This window comes from Mustela nivalis (assembly GCF_964662115.1).
Source record: "Mustela nivalis genome assembly, chromosome: 16".
NCBI lineage: Eukaryota > Metazoa > Chordata > Mammalia > Carnivora > Mustelidae > Mustela > Mustela nivalis.
In genome coordinates this window covers 45,583,943-45,609,151 of record NC_139035.1, presented here as the reverse complement: position 1 = coordinate 45,609,151, position 25,209 = coordinate 45,583,943, and the positions used below count along the sequence as shown (strand labels likewise).

The window sequence follows — 25,209 nt, the reverse complement described above, 5'->3', positions numbered from 1 at the left end:
TAGAAAAGAAGGCCACATTTATTCCCCTTCTCAAAGGCGCAGGCCTCTTATCTGGACCTGCAGGCCTGTGCTCACGGCGGACCGCGGCTGTGGCTCCCGGCGCCCGGCCAGGCCTCGGGGAGAGAGGAAGGTGAGGGTGCCCGAGGCCCGAGCACCTGGCCCGGACCCCCCCTTCTCTCCTCTCAGGCTCTGCCATACCCAGAGTAGAGGGAGAGTCAGGCTCTGCCCTGCCTGGGGCGGAGAGCGGGAACCCTCAGAAGTCACAGGAGAGGGCAGGGCTGCATGTTCACCATAAAACCCCTTAAGATGAGGGAAGACTGAAATGAGGCCTTTTGACCCAGCATCGTAGGGAAACCCCCAGCGGCCTCCCCTTCTGTTCCCTGAGAAGCGAAGCCCTACAGCCCAGAGGAGGTGGGCAGGCAGGCCAATGGGAGCCTCTTCTCTCTGCGGCCCCGCCAGAGGTGACCTGAGCCCGCACGAGGCGCCAAGGTCAGCCCAGGCAAGGGGTCCTGACAGAGCACCTGCCGCCCCAAGTCCTGCCATGCCGCTTTGGGCAGAGAGGCAGTGGAAGGTAATGCTGGTGACGTCTCCCAGCTGTCGGCCAGGAGGGAGGTAGGCTGATGAGAGGGGACCAGACGGCGTCCCCTGGTAGGCCCCACACTGCAGGCAGGAGAGCAGTGTTCGGATGATTCTAATGCTTCAGGATGGTGGGCGGCCCACAGCTCAGAGATCAGGAGTCAGGAGCCGACGGGGGCCAACTTAACCTGTAAGGAAAGGTGCAGATTAGCTTCTCCCATGCAGGGGAGAAGCCCAAGGGCCGTGTCAGGACCCAGCACACTCAGCTATAGGGAGCACCGAGCCATTCAAGTCTTCAGCTGTCCCCTCATCAAGTCTTTGACCCCTGACTACACATTAGAATCCCTGGGGGAAGGTTTATAAAATCCGCCACCCCTATCAGCACCGGAGTCTCTGGAGACAAAGTCTGGGGCTGCACTCTTAAAAGTTCCCCTGGTGAATCCGGGGCAGCCAAAAGGTCAAGAGGAGGGAACAGGAATTCAGATGGCTTCTGCAGGCTCTTTGGCTACCACTCTGAATAAGGAAGTAAAAATTCACTAAAATAAAGTTTTGAGCTATCTGTAAATAGACTCTGTATCACAGCGAGAAAAATTTATGGCACTAAAATTAGAACTTCCTGCCCCTGAGGGCTTGTTTTAGAAAGAATCTCCTCCTTGAGGGTATCTAAGAAGCTGGGACCTGGAGGGGATGCCCCCTCAGCCCAGGGACACTCCCCAACTCTGGGGACAACCACAGGCTCTGCTCCCAGCACCCCTGCCCGTCATCCCAATTCCAGGTTCCAGACTGGCCTGGCCTCTGAGGAACACTTAGCATTTAGTGAGCCCCTCCCTCTGTGCCCCCTCCCCTCCCCAGCACATGGCCTATCTCATCCCAGTTCACCCTTAGCCCCCACCAGAAAGCTTGGGATCATTATTCCTAATTCACAGGGGAGGAATCTGAGGCCCAGAGCCAAGCAAAACCTCCCAGGGTCATGCAAACCCTATGGAAGTCTGCAGACTCCTTCCACTGTGCCACTACTGGTCCTCCCGTGGGGAGGTGACAGACACAGGGCAGTGGGGAAGCTGTGTGGGGGGGATATGGGCACACACCCCCCAAGTGTGTATGTATGGAAAGAGGCCACGGAGCTTCAGGGCAAGGACCATCCCTGACACTGAGATCATGTCCTTCCTTCTCTTTGGGCTTAGAAAACGTGCTTTATAAAACACGGCGACTAGATGGCAGGATTTTCCCTTTCAAATCTGCTTCCTTATATGAGAAGTCAGTCCCTCTGTTATTTCCCAGCTCGTTTTTGTGAATTTTACGGGTGCCAAAAAATCCCAAAGTCTGAGTGCTGAGACACGCTCCCTGCACCCTCTCCAGGACCCCTCATTCCCCCGGGGGAGGGGAGTCTAACCGGGGCGTGATGCAGAGTCGGGGAGGCTGGGCCTGCAGCCAGGCTGCCCTGGGAGCCTGGGTGTGAGGCCGGAGCCCAGCAAGGCCGGAGAAACCCAGGCCTCGGGCCGTCACACCAAGCTCGGTACTGCCGTTTCCCGGCATGTGACACGGAGATGAAGAGCAGCAGTCCGCGGACGGGGGCCAAGCGGGCAGGAGTGGGTCTGGGGGAGGCGTGGGGTAGAGTCCGCATTCACAGGGAACAGGACGTGGCCATAGTTCCATGGGCCCCCAAGCCCCCCTCTTGGACTGCCCTGAGGCTCACATCCTCACAAGGATGGCGACCGGCCTGCGGACATCAGCCCCTCCTGCACACAGTGGGAGCTTCTCACCCTTCAATGACACGATTGTTGTCCTGAAGGTCAAAGGCCAGCAGCTTCATCTCCTCACAGAGCTCCTGCATCCTGTGCGGGGCAGAGGCAAGAGAGGCGTCTGTGGCTGAGGCCGATGTCGTCCCGCCAGCCCCCTTCCCCGAGAAGCCCGCCACCCCGACTCTTTATTCCTGAGGGCCTGAGGTAGAACCCCTCGGGCTCTGACATCTGCACCCTATACCCCTCTCCCACCCCACCACCCCACACGCCCCTCTCTCCAGCACTTACTGGAGAACCAGGTCCGTCAGTGCAGGGCTGGGATAGGGGGCTGTCAGGGGTGGGGAGACCTGAGCCTCCTTTGTTCTGTCCTGAAGGAGCTGGTGAGAGACCCGGTCAAGGATCTGAAGGGAAGCCACACATTAGTCAAGTGGGATGGGCCACAGATGTGTTTCTTTGTGTTTTTATGCAAGAGAGGTCTGAGTAAGGATAAGAAAAACGTAACAAAATGGTGCCCAGCCTGCATCCCTGGAGAAGCCAGAATGCCGGAGCCTTTCCCACAGGCCCTTCCTTCCCACGCAAGCACAGCTGACACAGCCACCCTCACTTGTCTGTGCTTGGATGTAATGGTCCAGACAGCCACGTTCTCCTCTGGAGCTTGATGGCCCAGCACGAGCCAGGAGCGAGGGGAAGGGGCAGGGCAGCCCGCCAGCCTCTTGAGGAATGGGGCTGCTGCGGGGGCTACAGGCCAGGGACCTGAGCAGCCTTCTCAGAGCTCCCTGTATTAGTGTATTCCCAGAGACCAGACCAGAAGACAGAGGAGGGTTCACTCTGCGTCTCTCTGGAGTAGCCTGGAACCTCCCCGGCTACACGAGGCATGAGGACAATGTCCCAGCATTCTGGAAGCTCTGTCCTTGCAGTGACCCACAGTCTGAGGTCACCAGAAAATGCACATTTGCTTGTCAGAGACCTCCTTAGCCACAGTGTGCTTGGACTTGGCCAAGGGCAGGCCTGCCCAGAGGCAGGAAACAGCCCCATGTCCCCAGGGTGCCAGACCAGCCTGGCTCCTTTCCGCGGCGCCCATGCCCCTGACCATCGCGCACCTGGCTGAGACTCTCCTGGGCCCCCTGGGCTTCCGTGTTATAGGCAGCCACGGAACAGCCGACCATGCGCAAATGGTTCCTGGTCTCGTGCACCTCCCTGGAGAGAGCAGATAAAAAGTCCGAGCTGGGTTTGCTGGCTCTTCCCATGGCCCCTCCAGCTGTCAAGGTCACCACACAGACATGGGGGACAGCAGGAGCTGAGGGATTCTGAGAATGTGCTTCCCTCACTGTCTCTGTCCCCCTAGGTATGCCCTCAACCCTTCCCTGTCCCACTGGGGTAAGACCAATGACACTTGTGACCGAGGCTGCCAATGGTCCCATCAGAACGACAGGGAGCAAAACCACACGTGGCTGGGGCGCAGCACCCATGCTGCTGAGGGGGAGCTCAGGGCCAGGGTCAGCTCCTGAGAGGCAGAGGACAGCCCAGCCAGCGCACGTGCTCTGGGAACTGCCCCATTGCCAGAGCAGAGCAAGGTCAGGATCCTCTAGGAATTCTCTTTTTCTCTGAGTGGAGGGAGGGGGCAGGAACATTGTCTCCACTGCACAACAAGGAAACCAATCCAAGCACAGACAAGCGGGTGGTCGATTCTCATTCCGACCTGTACAGTAGAATGACCTGGAGGTGCTTTTAAAATGCTGATATGCAAGCCTGACTTCAAACCAATTAAATCAGAATTTGGGGCAGGTTAGGGGTGGAGAAGCCATATTCTAATGTGAGGGGGCTGGGTGAGCGCCTGGGGCGCAGCCCCATAATGAGCCCATGGGTCCTACAGGCCTGAGAACCTGCCTTCTTTTCCCGGGAGGGGCCGACATTCCCACAGACAGAGGAAGCGGGGAGGGGCTCAGGTGAGAAGGAAAAACCCAAATCCCCTCCAGGGGACAGTATGAGTGGGTTCTATTTAACCCTGCCTCCCCGACCATCGGAAGTCTGTAAGCCTGCCTAGCCTCATTCAGGGGGGATCCTGTGTTCTCCCCCGAGAAGGGGTTTCCCAGCACACCCACCTGGGAATGTGGAAAGAACTCAGATTTTAGAGACAGAACCAGTACTAGTCGTGGGTCTGCTACTTACTGGCTGTGTAGCACTGAGAATGAGACCCATGTTCTGAGCCTCAGTTTCCTCATCTGTGATGGGGGCTGATAGTGTCAACTGCATGGGGTCCACATTGTGGGGTTAAAGAAGCTAATGTACAGAAATCACCCCCGTGCACAAAACCACCCTTTCTTTTTCCTTTGTTCCTTTATGACCACCTCCCCTCAATCAGGGCTCTGCAAACCCCAGGGTTCTCTGAAGCCTGAAGGGCCAGGCCAGGAAGGGACTCCAGGTCCGTGACCCCAGGAGGGAGGGCCCGACTGTTACCTCATCCACCTGCCGTGCGTGACCAGGGACGTCTGATACTTCTGCACACACGTCTCCTGGAACAGCTGCAGGAGGAGCCTTTTGGCTAAACGACTAAAATTCACCCTGAAAAGACAGAGACACAGAGAGAAGCAGCTGGACTCGCCCGCACTCATGCATAGCGTCCCTGTGTCTCCAGCAAGGAGACCTCCTCCAAGGGCTGGCATCCCCAGCGGGGCTATGTCTCCACACAAGGAGGGACTGAGGCTCATACACGTGTACTGGGGAGGTCAGTGCACTGGGACACAGAACCCAGGGACAGAGAGGCATAGAAGGACCAGGGGATCTCAGGGAACAGACACATTCAAGGCGAGTCCTCACACAGAAGGCGAGATGGTTTCAGAGACTGAGAGGGGGAGAGAGAGTGCATGAGGGTCAGGGGTGGGCGTGGAACTGGGGGAGTGAGTCTCCAAACAACCATTTAAATCAGGGAGGGCCTCCGGGAAGATGAGTGTCTAGGGAACAGAGGGGCAGAGAGGAGCACAGGGAAGGTCAGGAGTAGGAAGCAGGAAGCGGTAAATCAGGGAAGACAGTTAGGGAAAGAAATACTACACATGATCGTGTTCATGCTGGAAATAAATCCAGGGACATCAAGCCCGCTTAGTAGAAAGCTCTGTCTGAGCCAGCTACCCAGTCTCCCTCCCCCGGCCCCAGATAACCTGCCCCAGACACAGTGACCTGCTTTGCTTCTGCCCAGCTACGGCCTGGGAGCAGGACCCTTTGTCAAGCAGAGGCTGGCTCGGCCCCGGGAACCCCCACCCTACTGCTCACCCACCTGCCACGGGCTACTCACTTATCCAGCTTGTGAATCTGCTCCTCGTTGTAGCCAAGCCCTGGAGGAAACAAGGAGGAATGATGTCGCCAGTCCAGTCGGTCAACAAAACAGAATGCCACAAGGCTTGGGGATGACTGCAAGGATGCAGAGAGCTCAGCCTGGCCCTGGGGAGCTCACAGCCTCATGGAGCCAGGAAGGTGGAGAGATGAGTACTTGGGGAACACTTCAGGAGGAAAGTGGTGGATGAGGGGGCCTGGAAGGATATGTGGGGGGCCTGGAAGGATACGTGGTCAGCCCCAGCCGCTCATCCAACACCCCTCCCGGAGGTGGCTGCCTGCAGCCTGCGGGTCCCATTCCCGACCATTCAAGGTGTGGGCAAAGCCCGCTGGGGGCTCTGGAGCCAGAAGCTGGATAAGCCAGGCCACCACCTTGCACCTCTCCTTCTCCCTCCGCCTCCCCTTCACGGACCAGCCACTTGTGCATGAAGTCCTAGTTCTGTCCCTTGGCCACTGCGGGAGGATGCTCACCAGCTAGGGAGATGCTGCCCCCTGCTGGGGTTGCAGGGAATGGCCTCCCAGCTAGAGGTTTCCCAGTTCCCTAACAGCGGAACCCCCTCCCTGGGCATTTCATCTGGGGTCCTGCTCTCAGCCAGCTGAGCACTGAGCTGAGTCCCCACTGCAAGTCCCAGACTGGCTTCCGAGTGGCAGGAAGCTGCAGGCTCGGGATTTCGCAGCACAGAATCGGCTTTCTCAGGGCAGGTGCAAGGGGAGAGAGAAAACGAGGAAGCCTTCGACAGAGGGGCGTTTTTCAGGATTCCAGAGGTTAGCTGTCAAGGGTTATTCTCCCTTTCACGTTTAATCTTCATGAAGGACTCTTGCAACCAAAAGGAACAAAACTGTGAGCCATAAGGGGTTAAACACCCCCAAGACCAGGACAGCTTGGGCTACTGCACCTCCCGGGGTCTCGGTTTCCTTATCTATAAACAGGGGAGGGGGGTGCCGTCCAGAGTTCCTACAGGCATGAAATAAAGGAGGATCCCAAAGAGCCCAGAGGATGGTGTCGGATGCATGGGAGGGGCTCAGAAGTGGGGGAGGCTCGGAGGGCAGAGTCCAAGGGAGGGAGGCAGAAAAGCCCCTGAAGTTCTCCGAAAATCACAGCCAAACAGGCCAGTGGCGCATCAGAAATGGGAAAGTCTCTGTCCATCCGTCCCCCTCGCCCCGCCCCACCCCACTCCTGGGCTGCTTTCCCCTTCCCCTCCCTGGCCAGACCCCAGAGGCAGCACTGAGGCTCCGGGGAACAGACGATCATCTAGAGAGATCTGTAGGTCCAAGCCAGTGGCCACCAGACGCACGTGGCTACTGAGCACCTTGCCGGTGACTAGCGCGCCTGAGGAAAATAATTTTTATCTTAATTTCATTAATTCAATTAACCAAAACTTTAAAGCTGGAGAGGTGGAAAATATTGTTTTACCAATGAACACAACCTTACTGCTTTGGTAAGAATGACAGTTCCGTCTGCTAAAAGATTAGCTTCCGGAGAAAGATGTGTTGTGAGTGTCAAATATACATAGGATTAAAAGGACTTAGCAAACTCACAAAAAAAAAAAAAAAATGTAAACCATCTCCTTAATATAATTTTTAAAAATGGATTATAGGTGGAAACGACAATTTGGATATATTGGGTTAAGTAAAACGTCTTACGAAAGTTAATTTCACCTGTTGGTTTCTACTTTTAAAATTTTCGCTACTGGAGAACTCAAAGTTTGGTGCATTGCTGGCATCCAGTTTCTAGGAAACAGTGCTCTTAGATAATCCTAGAGCTGGAGGAGAATTTGGCCCTTGAGCCCAAGGACTGCAGTCCACATGTCAGGAGAAGCTTGGAGGCACGGCCAGGGAAGAAGAGGGTTGGGTCCTTGTCTGTGAGCTCCTCAACCCCAAGAGTCAGCTGGGGTCTCCCAGGACCACCCCCCGGCCCCAGCCTGCCCCTGGGTTCCAGCCTATCGTGCCCCATGATGGCGGTCACCGTGGACAAGCAGCTGCCTGTTCCTAAGCCTGGAAATGAGCTGCCTGTGCCCCCGGAGGTCCCCTGTGAGGACAAGCAGAGAGTGCCGGGGAAGGAGCAGGCCAGTGAGTACAGGATATGTCTTCAGACCCTCCCTCATTTGGAAATCCTGGCTATTTCGATGAGCCAAAGACACGATGGCTCGGGAAAAATTCCTCAAACTGTAAAGTGCTCTGCAGAGGTGAGGGCTCTCTTCCAAGGGCCACCTCTCCTAGCACAGCCAGGCTCCGGCCATCTGAGCCCCCTACACATGCCGTCCATGCCTCTCACAGGGCAACAGTCATAGGCCTCCTGTCCCTCACTGTCCGCAGGCAGCTTAGAAGCGGGGACCCTGACCTAGGCCAGCGGCACCCCAGCAGCCACAGGGATGGCATGGAACAGCCGGAGAAGCAGAGGGCAGGAAGGAGGAAGGGAGGGAAGCAGGGACAGTTTGCTCTCCCCAGGGCTCACCTGGCCTCATTCTGGATTTCTTGAACTGTTTGTAGATGAGGTTCATCTTGTCCAAACAAAACTGAATCTGCTGGATGCTGTGGGCAGGAGATGGGGACCAGGCAAGGGGAGAATCAAATAGCACAGAGTAAAAGGGAAGGGGGGGGTATGACGTGGCTGGGCGGGAAGAAGGTCGGTGGCCGAGGGAGCAGAGGAGCTGTCCGCCTGCAGAAGGAGCCTCATCGCCACAGTCTGGGGGGCCAGTCTGGGAGTGGGGGTGACTCTCCTGTCCCTAAGCTTGTCTGAGGTGCCGTGGGGCCAGCCAGCCACCTCTGAGTCACATGTTTATGCTTTCTTTCTGTCTCTCTCTCTCTCTCTCTTTCACACACTCGAGGTATTTCATTAAAGACCAGACAGACAGAAAGCCAAGCAGGAGAGGCCACAGGAGGATGGCCTTTGCTACACTGGAAGGTTTGAGAACAGGATCCAGGCAGGAGTCTGGACCCTGCGAGTCCGGCAGGGCCCGCTGAGGACAGCAGGACGGCAGAAGCCTTTCTCCTGGTGGCCTGGGCAGGGCAGAAGTCGGGGACCTCATGGTCTATCCCACACCCGGCGCATGGAAGGTGCTTAAGTCATGAACCGACAACCCCTGTTTAAAACACAGGTGAGGGGCGCCTGGGGGGGCTCAGTCGGTTCAGCGTCTGCCTTTGACTCAGGTCGTGATCCCAGGGTGCTGAGATCGAGCCCTGAGTCGGGCTCCCTGGTCAGTGGGGAGCCTGCTTCTCCCTCTCCTGCTCCCCCTGCTTGTGCTCATTCTCTCTCTCTCTGTTAAATAAATATATAAAATCTTTAAAAAAAAAAAAATAAAATGAAATAAAACACGGATGAGTCCACAGTCCTCAGTCCACAGTCCTGCCTGGAGGCAGGCGGATGTGCGAGATGACCTCTCAAGGACCTTCACCTGCTGGGGTTTAAGGTCAGTAGTGTTTCTTCCTTTCTCTTTTTGGGCTGGATACAGACCGTTGAGATGTTGAATGTGTGTGTCTCTGGGGGGAAGGGGTGTTCTTCCCCACCCTTGGGCCTGTTTAGCTCCACTTCCCTCCTGAAGCTCTTCCCAGTGACCCCCTCTCAGCTACTCCTGGAGCTGAACTCTGGACTGGACCCAAGCGGGATCCAAGCACCCGTCCTTTGGAGAACTTGGGGTGGATGAGACCTCAAATCCAGTCTTTATCCAAAAGACTCAGGCCAGATACATCCCAAATTCAGAATTGTCTTCTGATTCTAGAAAGGCAATCCAGCAGACATAGGTTATGTTGTAGGACAGCCTGAGTGGGGTCTGGGGTCTGGGTCTGGGGTCCAATACCTTCAGCCTTTAAGGAACAGTAAGAGTATCCACTCTAAGAGGGAAACACAGGCTAAACGACGACTCACAGCAAAAGACTGAGGTCAGGGTTTGCAGCCAAAACAAACAAAACCCCACAGTTTTTGGAGCTCTTTGATTTCGGATCTGGGGGACCGGGTTAGGGAATCCCCGTCAGCACTGAGCAGAGTGGGTACCAAGAACGGGCTGTGTGGTCAGGGCAGGGCCCGCACACCAGGCTGTGAGGGGGCGGGCAGGCATTCTTATATATGTTGAATGAGGCTCTCGAAGCTGTAAATCCCTGGTGCAGGCCAAGAACATAGGCCTTGGAGGTGGGCAAACGTGACGTCAAGTCCCACCACTGTCATGTGTCATGGACCGTCTGTGTCCCAGGGCACATTAAACTCCCAGAGTGAGCTTCCCCAGCCACAAAAGGGGCGTATAGCAGCAGTGGCATTCTAGGGATTAAAAAAGGTGATAGAAGTAGGAGGGCCAATCCAGGGAATGAGCAGAGCAAGGGTTCAGAAGAGGAAGGAAACAAAATTATTCTTTTGTTTAGAACTATTGCACCTGCTAGGATTTCGAATTCTCTCTCTAAACGCCCAGAAGGGGACAGGACCCCAGAAGCTTTTCTCCATCTGTCCAGTCTCAGGGGAGGGTCTTACTCATTCTTGGATCCCACACCACTACCCATTACCCCAGCACCCTGGCCAAGATAAGGGAGAAAGCAGACTGATGCCTAAACCGGCTCCTGGACCTTCCAAGCTGTGCGTCCCTGTGCCCACCCCACCAAGAAGGAAAATCCCACAGACCTTCTGTCCGCATGTACCTGATCCCGGTTCTTCAGCAGCTCAGACCTTAGGTTGCTCAGGCTTGTCTGGGACTCTGTGATACTGTGGGAACATCTGGAGAGGGCCTCTGCCAACTGGAGGACAGAAAAAAAAAGGCAGACCCCCCCCGGGGGTCCTCAGCTTAGTGTTCTGACAGCAGCCCCGCTGGACCACGGCCCCCCAGCTCTGCTCTTACAGCCCCCCCACGCCCGCCTCACTCACAGCGCGCAGCCTGGACCTCAGCTCCGTGACCTTCTTCAGCTCCTGCATCTCAGTCATCCCGGCCACACTGCTGAACCTCAGGGAAGGACAGAGAAAGGACACGGCTGGGGGGTTGGGAGGCAGAACCCCGTGACCACAGGACGGGAATGACATGTTTGGGACAGCCTTGCTGCCTTTGGGGGGGATCTGGGGAGAACTGCGCTTGGATCGGAGAAACCAACCTCAAAGTTGTACCTTTGTTGAGCACCGCAGAGACTAAAGATGGGGGTAGGTAGAAACAACGTGAAGCTATGAACATCGATGAGTCCGTACAGCGAGGCGGCCGTTACGGACCCCTTACTAGGAATATTTATAACTAAAGGAAAAGACCCAAGTGCCTTCCCAGTCGAAACTATCCATCAGAATAAGCAATAGCTTCCTAGGATGAGGGAAAAGATGTATTTCCTAGAATATTACCAATAATGCTCTGGGACCCGGATTGTTAGCATCCCATGGCCCCAGCAAAGTGAAGTGACTCGCTTGGGCACGATGCCAAATCCCTGGTGACTAATGCAGGCCTGGACAGGGAAAATGTGACCACACGATCGAGGAATCAGCTGTCCCCACCCAGTGGCGGGAGGGAAAGAAGTGTACTTGGTGTCATCTGCGATATATTTATCCAAAAAACATTCCACTTGAATCCGTCTAGCCTTCAGAACTTTCAGTTTATAAGAAATGCTGGGAAGGAAGAAAAAAAAAAAAAACCAAACCCAGAGGATGTAGAGGAATCTTTAGAGTCCAGAAAGTGAGACAACGGGCATTGTCTCCCCCAAAACACCAGAATCAGGAGAGGCAGTCTGTCAAGATTAAAAAAGACTTAAGGAACAAAACAACTAGATGCAAAGTGTGGTCTTGCGTTGGAGCCTGGTTTGGATAAAACCAGCGAGAAAAGGAAAGGAGGGAGCTAGCTAGAGAACTTTGTGTATGGCTGATTTTAGAGGAGATGACAAGGTATGGACATGAGGCGGGAGGGCTCATGAGCTGAGAACAGCAGGTTAGAAGAGCACAAGTAGCATCAGATCTCATGTCCGTCAATATATATACTTAAAGACACGTCGCCGAAAACTACCTAGAAGAACGTCTATTACTACCGTGTCATGACCTAGCTCTGGATAGCGAGGACATGGTATTTTTTATTTCGTTTTTGCCTATCTATCTGTATTTTCCAGCTTTCTACAATTAGCATATACTATTTCTATCACAGTCATGATCGGGGAAAGAATCCTCTGTGCTTGGGCTTGGAAGTAGTGTTGGCGTAGGGGGCGGTGAAGGTGAGAGGAGGGGGAGAATCAGGACTGCAGGGGAAGCTCCGTGAAGGCAGGAGTTCTCCATTATATCGTCAGTAACTTGTGAAGTGTTCAGCACACGGTACTTCCTCCATACATGGTTGTTGAATGAATTAGTGAACGTACAAATGGATTTTAGCGCATGCAATGCTTGGCTGGCAGAAGCGGCTAAAGCGGACGAGTCCAGCTGGGCAGGGAGGCCGGGGACATGGGTTTGAGTGCCAGTCCTAGCTGCTCCCCTCGCCCGTCTTGCGGGATCTGGGGTCAGTCACTTCAGCTCTGCCAGACTCAGACCTTTGTGTACATAACAGAGATGAATCTCCGTATTTGTGGGCATCAAAGAGGACCTCAGAGCTAAGGCGCTTGGCTAGAGAGTATGGACACACACTTGGCGGTGGTGGGGGAGGCATGGGGGTTCCTGAGCCAGTTCCGGCTGCCTATACACTGCCACCACATGCTGTGAGGACCAGGGAGCTTCAGAACAGAGGCAAAGACACTCTGCAAAGGGAGCCTGGCTTGGGGAGCCTGAAGCAAGAGGAGGACATTATGGGAGAGGTGAGTCACCAGACTGGGCAATGGCAGCCACTTTATGCCTAGTGTTCATTAAATTATCTCAGATTCCAGAATCAACGTGTCTGAGGATGTTCAAAAAAGGAAGGAATTGCAAAGTGTCGGAGGCAGGAAGCCTCAGAGATCATCCAGTTCTCTCATTTTGAAAACGAGGAAATAGTGGCTCAGGTCAGAAGAGAGAACAGTGGCCTGAGGTCCCAAGTGAAGAGCTTGGACTGGACCTCTGAGTCTTGGCTCTGTGCTCCTCTTTTGCAGGAGGGAGGCTGAACTATGCTTCGAAGCAGGCCCTCCTCTGAGCCCAAGCTCTCTAGATATACTATCCCTCCAGGGGGGCCTGGGATCCAGAAAGGGAAAAACAGTGGCCAGCAGACCCAGGACTCCAGTCCCAGGGCTGGCCTGTCCCTTCTCCAGTGTCTTCAGTCCGGGGCAAATGGGCAGACAAATATCCCAAATGCTTTCTCGACACACATCTTTCCTGCTCAAGAACCTACAGTAGAACTTAGAACTCCGCTGGTCTTCTTGTTGGGTTCAATCTACCAATTAGACTGGCCAGGACCTCCATGCGTTCTCTCCTCCCCTTTCCATCCTCTGTCCCACTCCACCTTCACTCTGGGATATTTTCCATTTTAACTGTGGCTTCAACAGACCTCACCAGAACCCCTCCCACAATCTCCCCAGTCATGGCCTCCTTTTCTGTCTCTGCACAGGACCTCCCAACTTGAGGTCTTCTCTTTCACTGTGGCCTTAAAAGCGTCACCTCTTCCAGGAAGACCTCCATGATTGCCTCTTCTTATCACTAGTCTTCCTTTTCCCAACCATCCTCTTATCTTTCATGCCTGGAAGGGCTATCTCCTCCAGGGGAATGTGGATGTTCTCCCACATCTATCCCTGGACCCCCTTTCTGTGCCCCGGACAGAGCTCCTCGTGACAAGCCATGCTGTGCCCCTGCAGACCTTCATTTCTGTCACCATTTGAAGGGGGCTCAGCCAGGCCAGGGACTCTGCCCCTGTCATCTGGAGACTCTCCTCTGCCTCTTCCCACATCTCTGTCACCCCATCTGTCCCCTCCTCTTAGTGGCTGCTGCGCTGCTGGGAAACTCCCAGAACCTTCCTAGGGAGAAGGTCAGGTTATGTGAAGGGGAGGGACATCAAGCACTTTCAGCACAGTCTCTGCCCCTCTGCCACCCCTCGTCTCCTCCCAGTGGGAAAGGTTCCAGCCGCCATCAGCTTCCCTGAGCTGCAGAGCTTCCTCCTCTCCCCTGTACCACGGCCGCTGCCTTCCAAGATTTGGGGGGTGGGGGGCTGTGCCCACGGCTCGGAAGTGCCATGGCCAATTGCTTCTCATCTCCAGACCCTCCAGCTTGGTTCCCTTCTCCCTAGTCTTACCCTCTGCCTGGCCTGTCACACCTGATCAGTTTAAGTCAGACGAGTGGCGGGCATGGAGCCCCGAGGCAGGGCCAGGAAAGGTGAGGAAGGTGAGGACAGTGTGAGCGACAGAAGGAAGAGCGTGGAGGAAGGGTCGGCCTGGATCCCCATCCTGTCAGGCCCGGGGGGGCTGGGTGAGGCGAAGGGGGCTTTCCCTAGAGCGCTGCTCTGGGCCTTCCTACCTGCTGGGACAGTGTCCCTGTGGCCACGTTCCACCTGCGGTGACTGGGTGGTGGAGGGGGGAGGGAGGTACAGTCACCAGGCCGGGGGCGGGGATGAGGGACAGGTAGGGCTGTCCTGTATTCCTGAAGGGCAGGGCGGGTGGGAGCTCTGGGTAGGGGGAGGCGAGGGCCATTGTTGGAAATATTGGGGGTGAGGAACAGGCAGATGGAGAAGGGCTAAGGGTCTGAGCCAGCCTCGTACTGGCTGCAGCCCCCCTGCCCCAGGCAAGACACCCACCTCTCAGTGCCCAGGCTGCTGCTGAGGAAGAGGAGGGCCATCCGCGTGACCTCCAGCGTCCGCCTGCATGTAGCTTGGAGTGTCTCCCTGCAAACGGGGGACTGAGTCGGAGTTCCCTTCTGCCAGGGGGCCCAGGGCACCGTGCCCGAGGGAACATCCGCGGGGCTGCGCGGGAGAGGTCCACCCCGCCTGCCCTGCCCGTCCAGCCCATCCAGCCCTTGGGGGTACTCACACACACCAGTGCAGCCCCCGAAGCATGAGCTCCTGCCCGGCCAGCAGGGTCCGCGCCAGCCACAGGGCCTGGTAGCCAGCGCCCAGGACGCTCTGGGACACACAGGGGGCGGGGTTAGGAGTCCCGCTCCCCTGGACCCCTCCCTGCACCCCCTTGGGTCCCCTCTCACCTTGGCAGTGGTGTAATCTGCCTGCAGGTCCACTTTGGGGAAGAACTTGGGGATGTCCTGAGCAGCTGCAGACAAAGACCCTGTCTGAGAGGGCTGCCTGTGTGACCTGGAGGAACCCTAAGTTCACCTTTCCTTATTCCTTACTCACACCCCTCTCTCCCAGTCTACCACCCCCAGCTTCCCACCTGGCGCAGAGCGGCCCCCTAAGCCTACAGAAATGCTAGCACTGTGCTTTACAACTGCGTCCCTCACTGCCCCCTTGTGTCCTCTTTGGAGAATTACATAAAGCCTCAGGCCCAAAGTCCCGGAAACAGCCAGAAAACGGGCTAAAACCACCCTCATACCCAGGAATTTCAAGGTTAATCCCCCTTCCCAATATTGGAGACCCTGAGAAGGAGGGAGAAGAAATGATACTTTTTCTAGAACTTGGAAGATAAAACTCTGGACCCCTGGCAAACTTCCCTTCTCTCTGGGCTCCTGAGGCTTTCCCCACCCATCACAGAGATTGTGGAAATCCTCTTAATTCCAGATCTCCCGGTTTCGACTGCAGTTTCTTCCCCAGCTCGGTGGACATTGCGAAGCCTGAGTCACGTGGCATTGCAGAGGTGTGGGAGGATCAGAGATCAGATCTGCTTCTGCACCCCAGGAGCCCCAAGATATACCCACAAAAGATACTAATCAATATCCTGGATCATAAGCCCCTGCCCCTTATAGAACGTGGGAAGGAGAAAAGATCCCGCCTGTGGGCCCCACTCACGGTCCTTGAAGGCCAGCCCCATGGGGGTCTCACTGGCTGTGCTTAACAGGGTCAGGGGGCTGCTTGCGGTTGTGTGGGCAATGTGTTGTGCTGACAGGTTGGGCTCAAGGACCCAGAAGTGACCCTCGAAGAGGAACTTCTGGTGTTGGGGGGCCACCCTGGTCTGCTCATACACGGCCTCCAGAAAGATGGCTATCCTAGACACACAAAGGGGTTCCGGGGATGGGGGAGAAAGAGACAGGACAGGAAGTGTCAGCAAGATATAGGGTCCAGGTGACCCAAACCCCATCTCAGTCTTCATCTACGGAGAGGACTCCGCTTAGCCAAGGGAGGCACTGGGTTTTGCCTGTTTTATCAAGGGTGAAGAGACAAAGGTTAGAGCTCAGGCCTTAATGGAGTGGATGAGGACAGAGTAGGAACCGAATGCAGGAACCCCAGTACCCGGTCTCTGCCTTCACAGCCCTTCCGGCAACACTCCCACTAAAATTCACCTAGAATTTTAGAGAAAGAGGGTCCTCTGAGCAATATATTTGGGGAACACGTCGCCAACACACACGCACACACACACACCCCTCAGAAGCCTAATGCGTGTTGCATTGGCGGGGGTGGGGTGGGGTGGGGGGCTTCTTCCTGCTGGAGTCCAGCAGCAGGAAGAATGGTTTAACTTTAAATTTGTGCAACTGGTATTTTCCAAACTAAGGTCGGACCCGGATGCTTTTCTCTCTAAAGAGCCCACAGAGCACTGCCTAGGACGCACCCTTCTGCCTGGGTAGGGAAGGCTCTCGCGCATGGGCCCCTGGCTCCCGCGCACTCACGTGTTGTGGGCGTGGATGTAGACGTGGTGCAGGACGGCCTGGGACAGGGAGAACACGTGCACCACGACTCGCTGCAGGATGTCGCTGGTCTCCGCGAAGAACTGGTCGAAGCCCCAGCACTTGGCCTGCTCCACCTCCAAGATGTTGGCCAGGATGGGCACCAGCTGGCTCTGCAGCCCCCTGGACCCCAGGACGCAGAGATGGTCAGGCACCAGGGCCCAGACTCATCCTCTCTGAGTGGGTCGGGGGCGTCACATGACAATGTCTTGAAGAGCTTGGACCCAGGCGGTGGGTCAGGGCCAGATGGGGAGGGAGAGCTGGATGAACTCGTTCCAGCATCTGGATGGGAAGACTGAGGCCTGACTGGGAACGTGGGCTACCTGAGCCGCCGGGCACAAGGGGGCCTCTGAGGTAGGGCCTGACTCTGGGCGGGGGACAAGGAAGCCAGCCCAGACTCGGGTTTGTGTCTACTCACAAGGACAGTCGGCAGGTGACGGGGAGGGTGTAGCTCCACTCCAGGGGCCCATTCTCCTGCTTCTGAGTGCCCGCGATGGCCCCGGCTGGCTTCTCCGTGGTAATCCGGTACCTGGGCCGAGGTGGGACCTGGTCAGCGGGACCCCTGGCCCATCGCATCTCAAGGGATAGCAAACTCAGCACGGAGGGCTCTCAGAGCCTTGGTTCACACCAGCCAGCCCCTCCCCATTAGCCTGGAAATGTCAAGCTTTCTGCTCCTTTCCACGGCCCACTTCCTCTGCCCCTTCCCGTACCTCCCCCAGTCTGGTCTGCCCCTGCACCTTTGCTGTCACTGTGCCCCACTCCACTAACCCTCCCCTCTCTGCAAAGTCCAGCCTTCCCTGCCAGCCCCTGCCTTGTCTGTCTCCTTCCCCTTCCCCTAACCTAATCCAGGTTCCACACAGCCGGACTCCTGAGCTGAGCGTGAGGGTTTCGACCGTGCCACAATCCACCTTCCACCTTCCCTGCTTTGGGCCGTGCCCTTGGTGGGAGCAGCCACCGTCCCCAACTACCTCTGGACCAGACCGCAGGAAACCCGGGAAGCCTTTGCACCTGGGATCAGGAGGCTGGGTCCTCTTCCCGTTCCCCAGCCCTGTCCCTGGCAGGCTCTGCCATGTTGGGCAGGTCTCTTTTAGAGCCTCAACCAACGTGGGCGGGCCACACGCGCACGAAGGGAGCGCTAACAGGGCGCCCTGAGCTAAGATAAAGGACTGTTCTCCCACCAGTCAGGGCAGGCCTCAGCTTCTTATGGGACTGGTTGATGATGGAGATGGCCCCAAGGAGGACCACAGAGGGAGCGGAGGAAGCAGACACACAGCAGGGACCTGTGGGGAAGGCCCAGGGCCTGACCCGTCTCCTGCCTTGCCCAGGGCCCACTGTATGCATACATCATCTCCTTGTTGCGCCGTGGCCCCCCGAAGGGGATGAAGGGCAGGCTGCCCGTGGCCGCATGGTACAGGGTGACCCCAATGCTCCAGAGATCCACAGTCACCCCGAATGTCTTCTGCTGGGGCTTGCGAAGCACGGCCCGCTCATACATGTCGGGGTGCTGCGGGAGAGAGAACCAGTGAGCTGCCACGGAGGGGGCGGGTGGGCACGGGCCCGAGCCCCACCCGGCAGACCTCCTTCCGCCACCTTCCAGGGAAAACAGAACGATCAGAACCAGCTCCTTCGTCACCTCAAAAACTGGTGTGGACTTAGCCCACCGAGCGCGTGTCTATCTGGCCAGCCTCTACCCTGGGGAAAGTAGTGACCAGGGGTGCTCCCTGCCTGGTGGGGATCGTAGCAGAGAATGAACCGCACAAGGGAGGTCCAGGCAGGGGGCCAGGCAGGGACATGGCAGCGGGGAGGCCCAGGCAGCGGGGAGGCTGCGGCGTCACCCTTTCCATCTTGGAGAACAGACTACAATCTTCTGGTTGGGGGGCAGAGGGGACGTATGCCCTGACACACGCAGGGGGATTGAACAGAGTCCTTTGGCTGGCTGGCAGGGGGGTGGGGGGGGGGTGGGGGGGCGCTCCGGGACAGTCACTAGTAGAGGGGCAACTAGCTGTCAGGGCGGCCCCCCAGCTTGGGCAGTCAGTCCCCAACCTCCCCCTCACCAGGTACTCCTCAGTGCCATAGACAGAGACGAACTTCTCATCATCATCCAGCTCCCGGGCGGCCCCGAAGTCCGTCAGCTTGTAGATGCTCTGCCCCTCCTCCCCTAGGAGGCGCAGGATGTTTCCAGGCTTGATATCTCGGTGGACAATGCCATTCTCCCGCAGGTGGTTCATGCCGGCCACTGCAGAGAGCGGACTGCTAGTTCTCTGGCCAGGGACAGCTTCGTGCCTGGGGCTTACTTTGGGCGGAAGGCTGTCCTTGGATCCAGAGAGAGTGTTCACACGGGCTGACAGGTCACAGGACATGCAGGAGAAGAGAGATGGGCACAGGACAAAGGAGGGGGTTCCCAAAGACATGGTGTGGAGGTTCCACCGGGATTCTCTAAGACATCAAGAGGGTCCACGCCTCTGCCTTCCCAAGGCACCTCCCTTCCTGTCTGATTTATTTTTAAAAAGTGTAATAAAATATGGAGTGCCTGGGTGGGTCAGTCAGTTAAGCATCCACCTTTGGCACAGATCATGATCCCAGGGTCCTAGGATCGAGTCCCGCATCGGGCTCCTTGCTCAGCGGGGAGCCTGCTTCTCCCTCAGCCTGCTGCTGCCCCCCGCTTGCGCTCTCTCTCTCAAAAAGACAAAATCTAAATTTTAAAAATTTAAAAATTTGTAATCAAATAGACCTAACACAAAATCTACTATCTTAAGTGTGCCATTCAGTGGCTTAAGCACGTTCCCAGTGTGGTGTGACGGTCACCACCATCCACCTCCAGAGCTCTGTCGGTGCCCACAGAGGATCTCTACCTCGTAAGCAGTCACGCTTACACCTCCGTCTCCCCAGCCCCCGGCACGCACTGCTCTTCTTCCTGACTCTGCATGTGACTGGGCGAGGCCCCACATGTATGTGGAATCAGAGAGAACCTGTGACTTCATGGAGTGCAGAGCCTTCCCGGTTCACCCGCAGGTAGCCTGGGTCAGAGCTTCGTTCTTTTTGAAGGATGAAGAGTATTGCATTCTACGTATATATTCTATTTGTTCCTTCCGTCTGCCCGTGACATTGGGTTATTTTCATCTCGGGGTTATTGTGAATAACACTGCCCCGAACCTGGTGTATGACCTGCTTAAAAAAAAAAACTTTCTTGGGGCACCTGGGTGGCTCAGTGGGTTGAGGCCTCTGCCTTCGGCTCAGGTCATGATCCCAGGGTCCTGGGATCGAGCCCCACATCAGGCTTTCTGCTCAGGGGAGCCTGCTTCCTCCTCTCTCTCTGCCTGCCTCTCTGACTACTTGTGCTCTCTGTCTATCAAATAAATAAATAAATAAATAATCTTTAAAATAAATAAATAAATATCTTTCTTTAAGCCAGGGTTTTAAACAGCTGATTAGCAGGAATCAGACGCTTGGATTCCGTCCTTTCTCTTGTCTCTGTCCTATGTCCATGAAGGCAGAGCCTCTGAGGGACAGAATGTCTTCAGAGTTTGGGTGATTGTTTCAGAAATGTCGGCCCCTCCGGGACTTTGCCTCCCACTGAGGGCAGGGTGTGACGGTGGGTCCGTCAGGGAAGGGGGCGTCCTGGTGGGGGCCAGGGAGGGGCTCACCCACACAGCGCAGCACCACCAGAAACTCCTCCTCGGGCAGCCCGAAGGCGTTCTCGGGGCTCTCGAGCACGCTGAGCAGGCTCCCGCTAGAGCAGTACTCCATCACCAGCACCTTCTGCCGGCTGCCCCCCTGCGCGTGGGACAGAGAGAGGGAGGCTTGGCTGGAAAGCACATCTCCTGCCCTTCCGTCACGATGGCTTTGTCCAGAGGGGGTGACTCAGCCTAGAGCCAGCAGCCCCATTCTCGAGGTCCCAGCTTCCGGCCTGGCCTTCCTTCCTTACGGTGACTGCACGCACCTGAGCCCAAGGTCACTTTCTCCAGGCAGCCCTCTTTGATCAGGCCCTCCTTCAGATCTTTACTTCCCCAGGTACTACCCTCCACCCCCTGGCATTCTGTCCTCCGGGTTGCTGCTCTGGCTGACCCGCTGACCGCCGTTATTATGTGACCCGCTTCTTCCAGCCTGTGAGGTCAAGGACAAGACCACCTCCCTCCGACCAAGCACTGGACCCACCGTCTCCTCCACCGCAAAGAGCTTGACGATGTTCTGGTGGTTCAGCTTCCGCAGGACCTCGAACTCCCTCACCTGTACCTCGCGGGGTCGCAGGTAGCTGGCCGTGTTGAAGACCTTCACGGCAACCAGCTCCCCAGATTTCTGCCGTGGGGGAGAACGTCAGTTGCTCCTCCCGCCCCAGGGAGCACACCTCCTCCCCCAGGCCTCCATGGAACGTCTCCCACCTGCCCAACACCAGACATGAGCGAAGATGGCTGGGTTGGGGCTGGGGGCTGCCCCCTCAGCTCCTCCCTGCACTCAGAGGGAACAGGGGCTGGTCCAGCCCTGGGAGGGGCCGAGGACATGGGGCCCCAGATGGTGCAGGTGCAGGGATGGCTTGGTGTTCCTGTTTTCTACTGGCACCAACCACATACGCGCCTATCGCCCCCTAGGGCTGCAGCGAAGCCAGGACGGGAACCTGTTCTGGCCCTGGCTCTGGAGACAAGACTGTGCACCAGGTCTCACAGGACAGAGCTGCGACAAAGGCTAGGAAAATCCAAACGAGTCCCACTGCCCAGCTCTGCTATTTGTAGATCTGCTGCCCTCATCCCAGGATGATGGCTTTGTGTCTTCCTCTCTCTCTCTCTCTCCAGCCCCAAACTGTGCCTGACAGACGCAGCATCCCAAGGAGCCCTTCACAGCTCCCCATACCTCTTCCCAAAGCCTGAGCATCTCCCTCACTCCAGAGTGAGCCTCCGCCTCACCACACACCACCCTTGCTGCCCACCAGGGGCTGAGAGGGCCAAGAACTTTCCGGGCCTGAGGGGCCTGGGCAGGGCTGTGTCCTACCTTGTTTCGGGCCTTGTACACGCTGGCAGTGGCCCCCTGCCCCAGCAGGTCGTCCGTGTGCCAGAGGTAATTGACGGTGCTCTGCATCTGGCTGGCCGGCCGCCCTGGGCCTAGAAAAACAACACACTGGGGTCTAGGATTCCATTCCTGACCTGGGGTGGACACAGGTGGCCTGACAGGGAGCTGCGTCCAAGACCATCCACAGACGGTTCCAGTGTGGCCATTCCCAAGGTGAGGGGATGGAGGAAGTGAGAAGCGCAGAAAAGCTAAGAAACTTCTCCAACAAGAAGTGCAGCCACTGGGGCCCTCAGCCCACAGCCCGTACCTGTCCCGCCACAGGGCACTCTACCTGTCCTCACTCCCAGTCTTCTCCAACCCCTTCCCCAGAGGTCACTCTGCCAAGACAGACCTTTTTCTCTGTTACCTCTCCCAAGCACAGAGAATTCTGGGTTTTTGGCATCCAGGCCTGGGATTGTCCCAGGAAGCAGAAATAGCGCTTGAAGGAAAGGCCCCAGGTCAGGCAGTGTCAACCACACCACCACAAATCTCCAGGATTGCAACACGAGCCTGGAGCCCTTCCCCACCCACTCGCCTGGGCCCACCACTTCCTGCTGCTGTGAGCGAACAGCTGCACGGATGGCCAGTGTGGCCAGGTCAGCACTGCTCTGGAAAGGATCGCACACGGTGTCGCAGGGAGTGTGCGTGTGTGTACGTGTGTGTGAGAGAGTGTGCGTGTGAGTGTGTGCGAGATAGTGTGCCTGTGTCTGAATGTGTGTGTGCATGAGTGTATGTGTGAGTATGTGAGAGAGTGTGAACACGTGCGTGTGCCTGTGAGTGCCTGTGGAGGGCGTGGGGGGGGTGGGACACCATCAAATCCAAGGGCCCAGGAACCCCTGGAGAGAGTCTGAAACCTCTACAACTCCACTCTCCATCTTTGCCCTCATCCTCTTCTCCCCAAAGGCCAGTCCCGATAAAGCAACTGGCTCCGGAGAGTGTAGCCCCGGAAAGTAAACTCAAATCCTCTCTGAAAAATAGGGTCAGGGCTGGTCTTAATGGGATGACTGGGAGAAGGAGCTTGAGAAGGGTGGCCGCCTCTCAAATACGCTCCAGTAACGTTGGACTAGGCTCTAACATCTGTCTGCTGGGTTCTCAACGCATGGTCACCACACCTGGAACCCTACAGTTCCCTAGCTTTCTTTGAGCCTTCTTTCCCTAATCTTTTTTAAAATGCAGATCTTGAGAATGTCAATTCCTTGAGCCAGCAGCCACTTGAAGAGACTCTGAGGCTAAGTCCTAGTTTCAGAAAATGTATTCGTGTTTGCATTCTCCAGAAGCAGCTGAGATACAGAGAGACTCCCTGAAGATAATATAACAACTCGGTTTGAATGAGTTGATCAGATAAGTCCCCCACCCCCTCATCCCAGAGGCTGAGGAAGAATCAGGACGCCAGCAGGCCTGGAGATGTGAAGCCTGGCAGGGAGACCTGAAATCAAGGCCAGGGAAGAGGTCCAGTCTGGGGAGCCCGCGAGGTCCAGTCTGGGGAGCCCACGGACAGCATATTCCATCCCCTTCATAATCCTTCCCAGGGCTGGTCTTCTCCCCACCCCCACCCCCCCATCCCTTCCACCCCCCCTCCATCCCCGGGCCTGGTGTTGGGGGCAGGGCGCAGTGGCAGACCCGGGAATGCACAGGGTTGTGCAAAAGGCCCAGCCCTGGAAGGACCGCAGGTCCTGGGTGCTGCTCCTGGTCCTGCCAGGGCCGTGCCTAGGAGCTGGAGGGGGGCACGTTGAGTGGGTGCCCCGTGCAGGGAAGGCTGCTCTCCTTGGGGGGCGGCTGGCTGAAGGAGGGTGGGCATTGGGAGCAGAGCACCCGCGGCCCCACCCACCACCGCCACTCCTCCTCCCCCTCCCGGGGACTCTCCCTGGGCCAAGCGCACTTACCCCGCGCTCCGAGCAGCCGCGGATCAGGCAGAGACTCTCCCGGGCGAGTGTCTGTTATGCTTTCCGTCTGTGGCAAGTCCAGGAGCTGAGCTACACCGGAAAGAGGAGGGCGGAGAGGCACCCCTCGGTGCTGTTTGATGGTGCTGTGCGCTTCTCAGGCTCGGTCGGAGGCCACCGGCCCCAGCCCTTTAACCCTTTCCTGTCTGTCACCCTCCCCCAGCGCTGGGGGGTTTCCATCTCCCCAGCGGCTCCGGGAGACTTTCCTCCCCACTCCCCGGGCCTGGCGCCGGGGACAAAGACCCCAGGTGGGGTGAGGGCAGTCCTCCGTGCCCCCGGAGCCGGGCAGGAGGAAAGGACGGAGGCAGCAGCTGGACGTGACGCCGAGCGCAGAAAAGGAGCGTGGTGGGCGGGTGGCCGCTCTCCTCCCTGCCACAGCCCTCCCCGCCTCTCTCCGTCGCAGCCCTCTGCAGGGGTGACGACCGCAGGCGGCGCGCGGGGCACTGCCGGGGCCCCCAGAAGCGGCAGGGGGAGGCGCCGCGGGGCCGGGAGAGCTCCGGCTCGGCGCCCGCAGCCCGGCACTCCGCGGAGAGCGGCCCCGCCGCCGCCCCTCGCGGGCCGCCCCGACCCAGCCCCCGCTGCCCGCTGCGCACACTCACCCCATCTCCGCTGGGGCACTGGCAGGCTGGTGGGAGCGCGTGGCACCCGCCGAGCTTTCAGAGCTCGCAGTCATCCACGGGCCGGGCGCACAGCATCCTAGAGGCCACGGCCCCAGGGACCCCGAGGCTGGGCGGGCCGGCGGGGCCGTGCCACCGCTGGAGCTGGGGGGGGGGCTGCAGCAGAGGGTTTCCTCCCCGGCTCCCCGCGGGCAGGCACTGCTGGGCTCCGAGCCGGCTCCGCGCTCGCACACTTCCTGATTGTGTTCGTTCTCTCTCTTAAAGGGACAGAGGCCTCGGGGCGGCAGCCGCCTCCCGACAGGAAGGCGAAAGGATGCTCTGAGTTCCTAAGTGGAGGTGACGGGACCAGAGTCCGAGCCACAGAGAGGCCGGGACCCGAGCCTGGGCGGCGGCGGCAGCGGCGTGCCCTTTGGGCATCTGCCGTCCCTGGGAGCAGGGAAGTCCAGGACTGGGCCCACAGTCAACCTAACAGGTTGGGCAAGTTAACCAAGTGGAGAGCCTCCTGGGAAGGCGGAGTTCCCACGCCCAGAGCCCCAGCGAGGTCCCGGACCTAGGCCTAGCCACTCCAGAAGTTGGGTCTGACTCTTCCCAGGGAGCCTGAAGAGGCCCAGGAGTAAACCCTGGAACCCAAACTGTGCCCTCCTGGTGACCTTGAGCAGAGAGCCCACATCCCTTCCCGGTGTTTCTCATCCAAGGTTAGTGACCTTTCTCACTGGTGCGGTGGATGACTTGGAACACTAAGTATGGAAACGCTAGGGAGACAGGAAAGAAAGCGTTTTGCAGACTTGGAAGGCACGGAGGCCCACACTCCTTTAGACATTTGCCCGTGATCTTCAGAGACTGCTGGGGCTGGAACCCAGGTGTGCCGACTTCCCAGTCAGGACTCCACGCCCCACACCCGATGTCCCAGGAGGATGGAGAGGCCGGCCCTGTTCAGGTCAACCCTGAGATGGCGGTTGGATAAGAAATGGTTAAAACCAGGAAATTCCGTGTTTCTAGAGAATGTTGCAGGGACTTTCCCATGGCAACACCTGGTGGTTTCCTCTGGTGGCCCCACCCCTAGCACAGTGACACCAGAACTGGAGCCCTGCCTCGGTGTCGACTGATGTCTACCTGCTGATAACGGAGCCCGAGGCATTGCTCCTGGCAGGTGGTGGGGTTCCAGGTGCCAGGCCTAGCCTCTCACAGCAGGGCCAGCAAAAGCTGTCCCTGACCCTCAGGCTCCCCACCCAGGACTCCCAGCTTCCCACCCACCCAGCGGTGGGAGAAGGGCACTTCCTTGGCACCCTCTGCTGAGCTGGGCCCAACCAAAG

At 57.5% G+C, this 25,209-nt stretch overlaps 1 protein-coding gene across 12 annotated transcripts; it reads right to left on the bottom strand.

The window, feature by feature from the left end:
• Positions 1–24,156, bottom strand: IKBKE (inhibitor of nuclear factor kappa B kinase subunit epsilon). 12 transcript variants are annotated; one of them, XM_082702156.1, is made up of 22 exons: positions 23,879–24,156; positions 23,223–23,312; positions 21,283–21,392; positions 20,455–20,595; positions 19,944–20,073; positions 18,354–18,535; positions 17,643–17,803; positions 16,718–16,828; positions 16,243–16,422; positions 15,428–15,624; positions 14,671–14,735; positions 14,502–14,593; positions 14,270–14,356; positions 10,492–10,567; positions 10,252–10,364; positions 8,101–8,177; positions 5,608–5,647; positions 4,776–4,880; positions 3,419–3,515; positions 2,607–2,719; positions 2,340–2,411; positions 1–764 (listed from the first exon to the last, which is right to left on the bottom strand). In XM_082702156.1, exons 3-22 carry the CDS (start codon positions 21,367–21,369, stop codon positions 731–733), a joined length of 2,160 nt encoding a protein of 719 aa, XP_082558282.1. In that variant the 5' UTR covers positions 21,370–21,392; positions 23,223–23,312; positions 23,879–24,156; the 3' UTR covers positions 1–730. The 12 variants fall into 12 exon arrangements, 10 of the variants coding, with proteins under 10 accessions (XP_082558282.1, XP_082558288.1, XP_082558289.1 ...); XM_082702162.1 differs by having other exon boundaries at positions 10,492–10,561; positions 14,508–14,593; positions 23,879–24,144; XM_082702163.1 differs by having other exon boundaries at positions 4,776–4,868; positions 23,879–24,140.
• Positions 24,157–25,209: the final 1,053 nt, after the last annotated feature.

What these genes read in the sequence shown, in the direction of transcription:
- IKBKE (XM_082702156.1), bottom strand. Translation starts at nt 21,369, where the DNA reads ATGCAGAGCACCGTCAATTACCTCTGGCACACGGACGACCTGCTGGGG. An exon ending in GGGGCTGGCCTTCAAGGACC is followed by an intron (nt 14,736 to 15,427) that starts GTGAGTGGGGCC and finishes CTTTGTCTGCAG; the next exon opens with CTGCTCAGGACATCCCCAAG. An exon ending in CGGGGGCTGCACTGGTGTGT is followed by an intron (nt 14,357 to 14,501) that starts GTGAGTACCCCC and finishes CCCCGTTTGCAG; the next exon opens with GGAGACACTCCAAGCTACAT.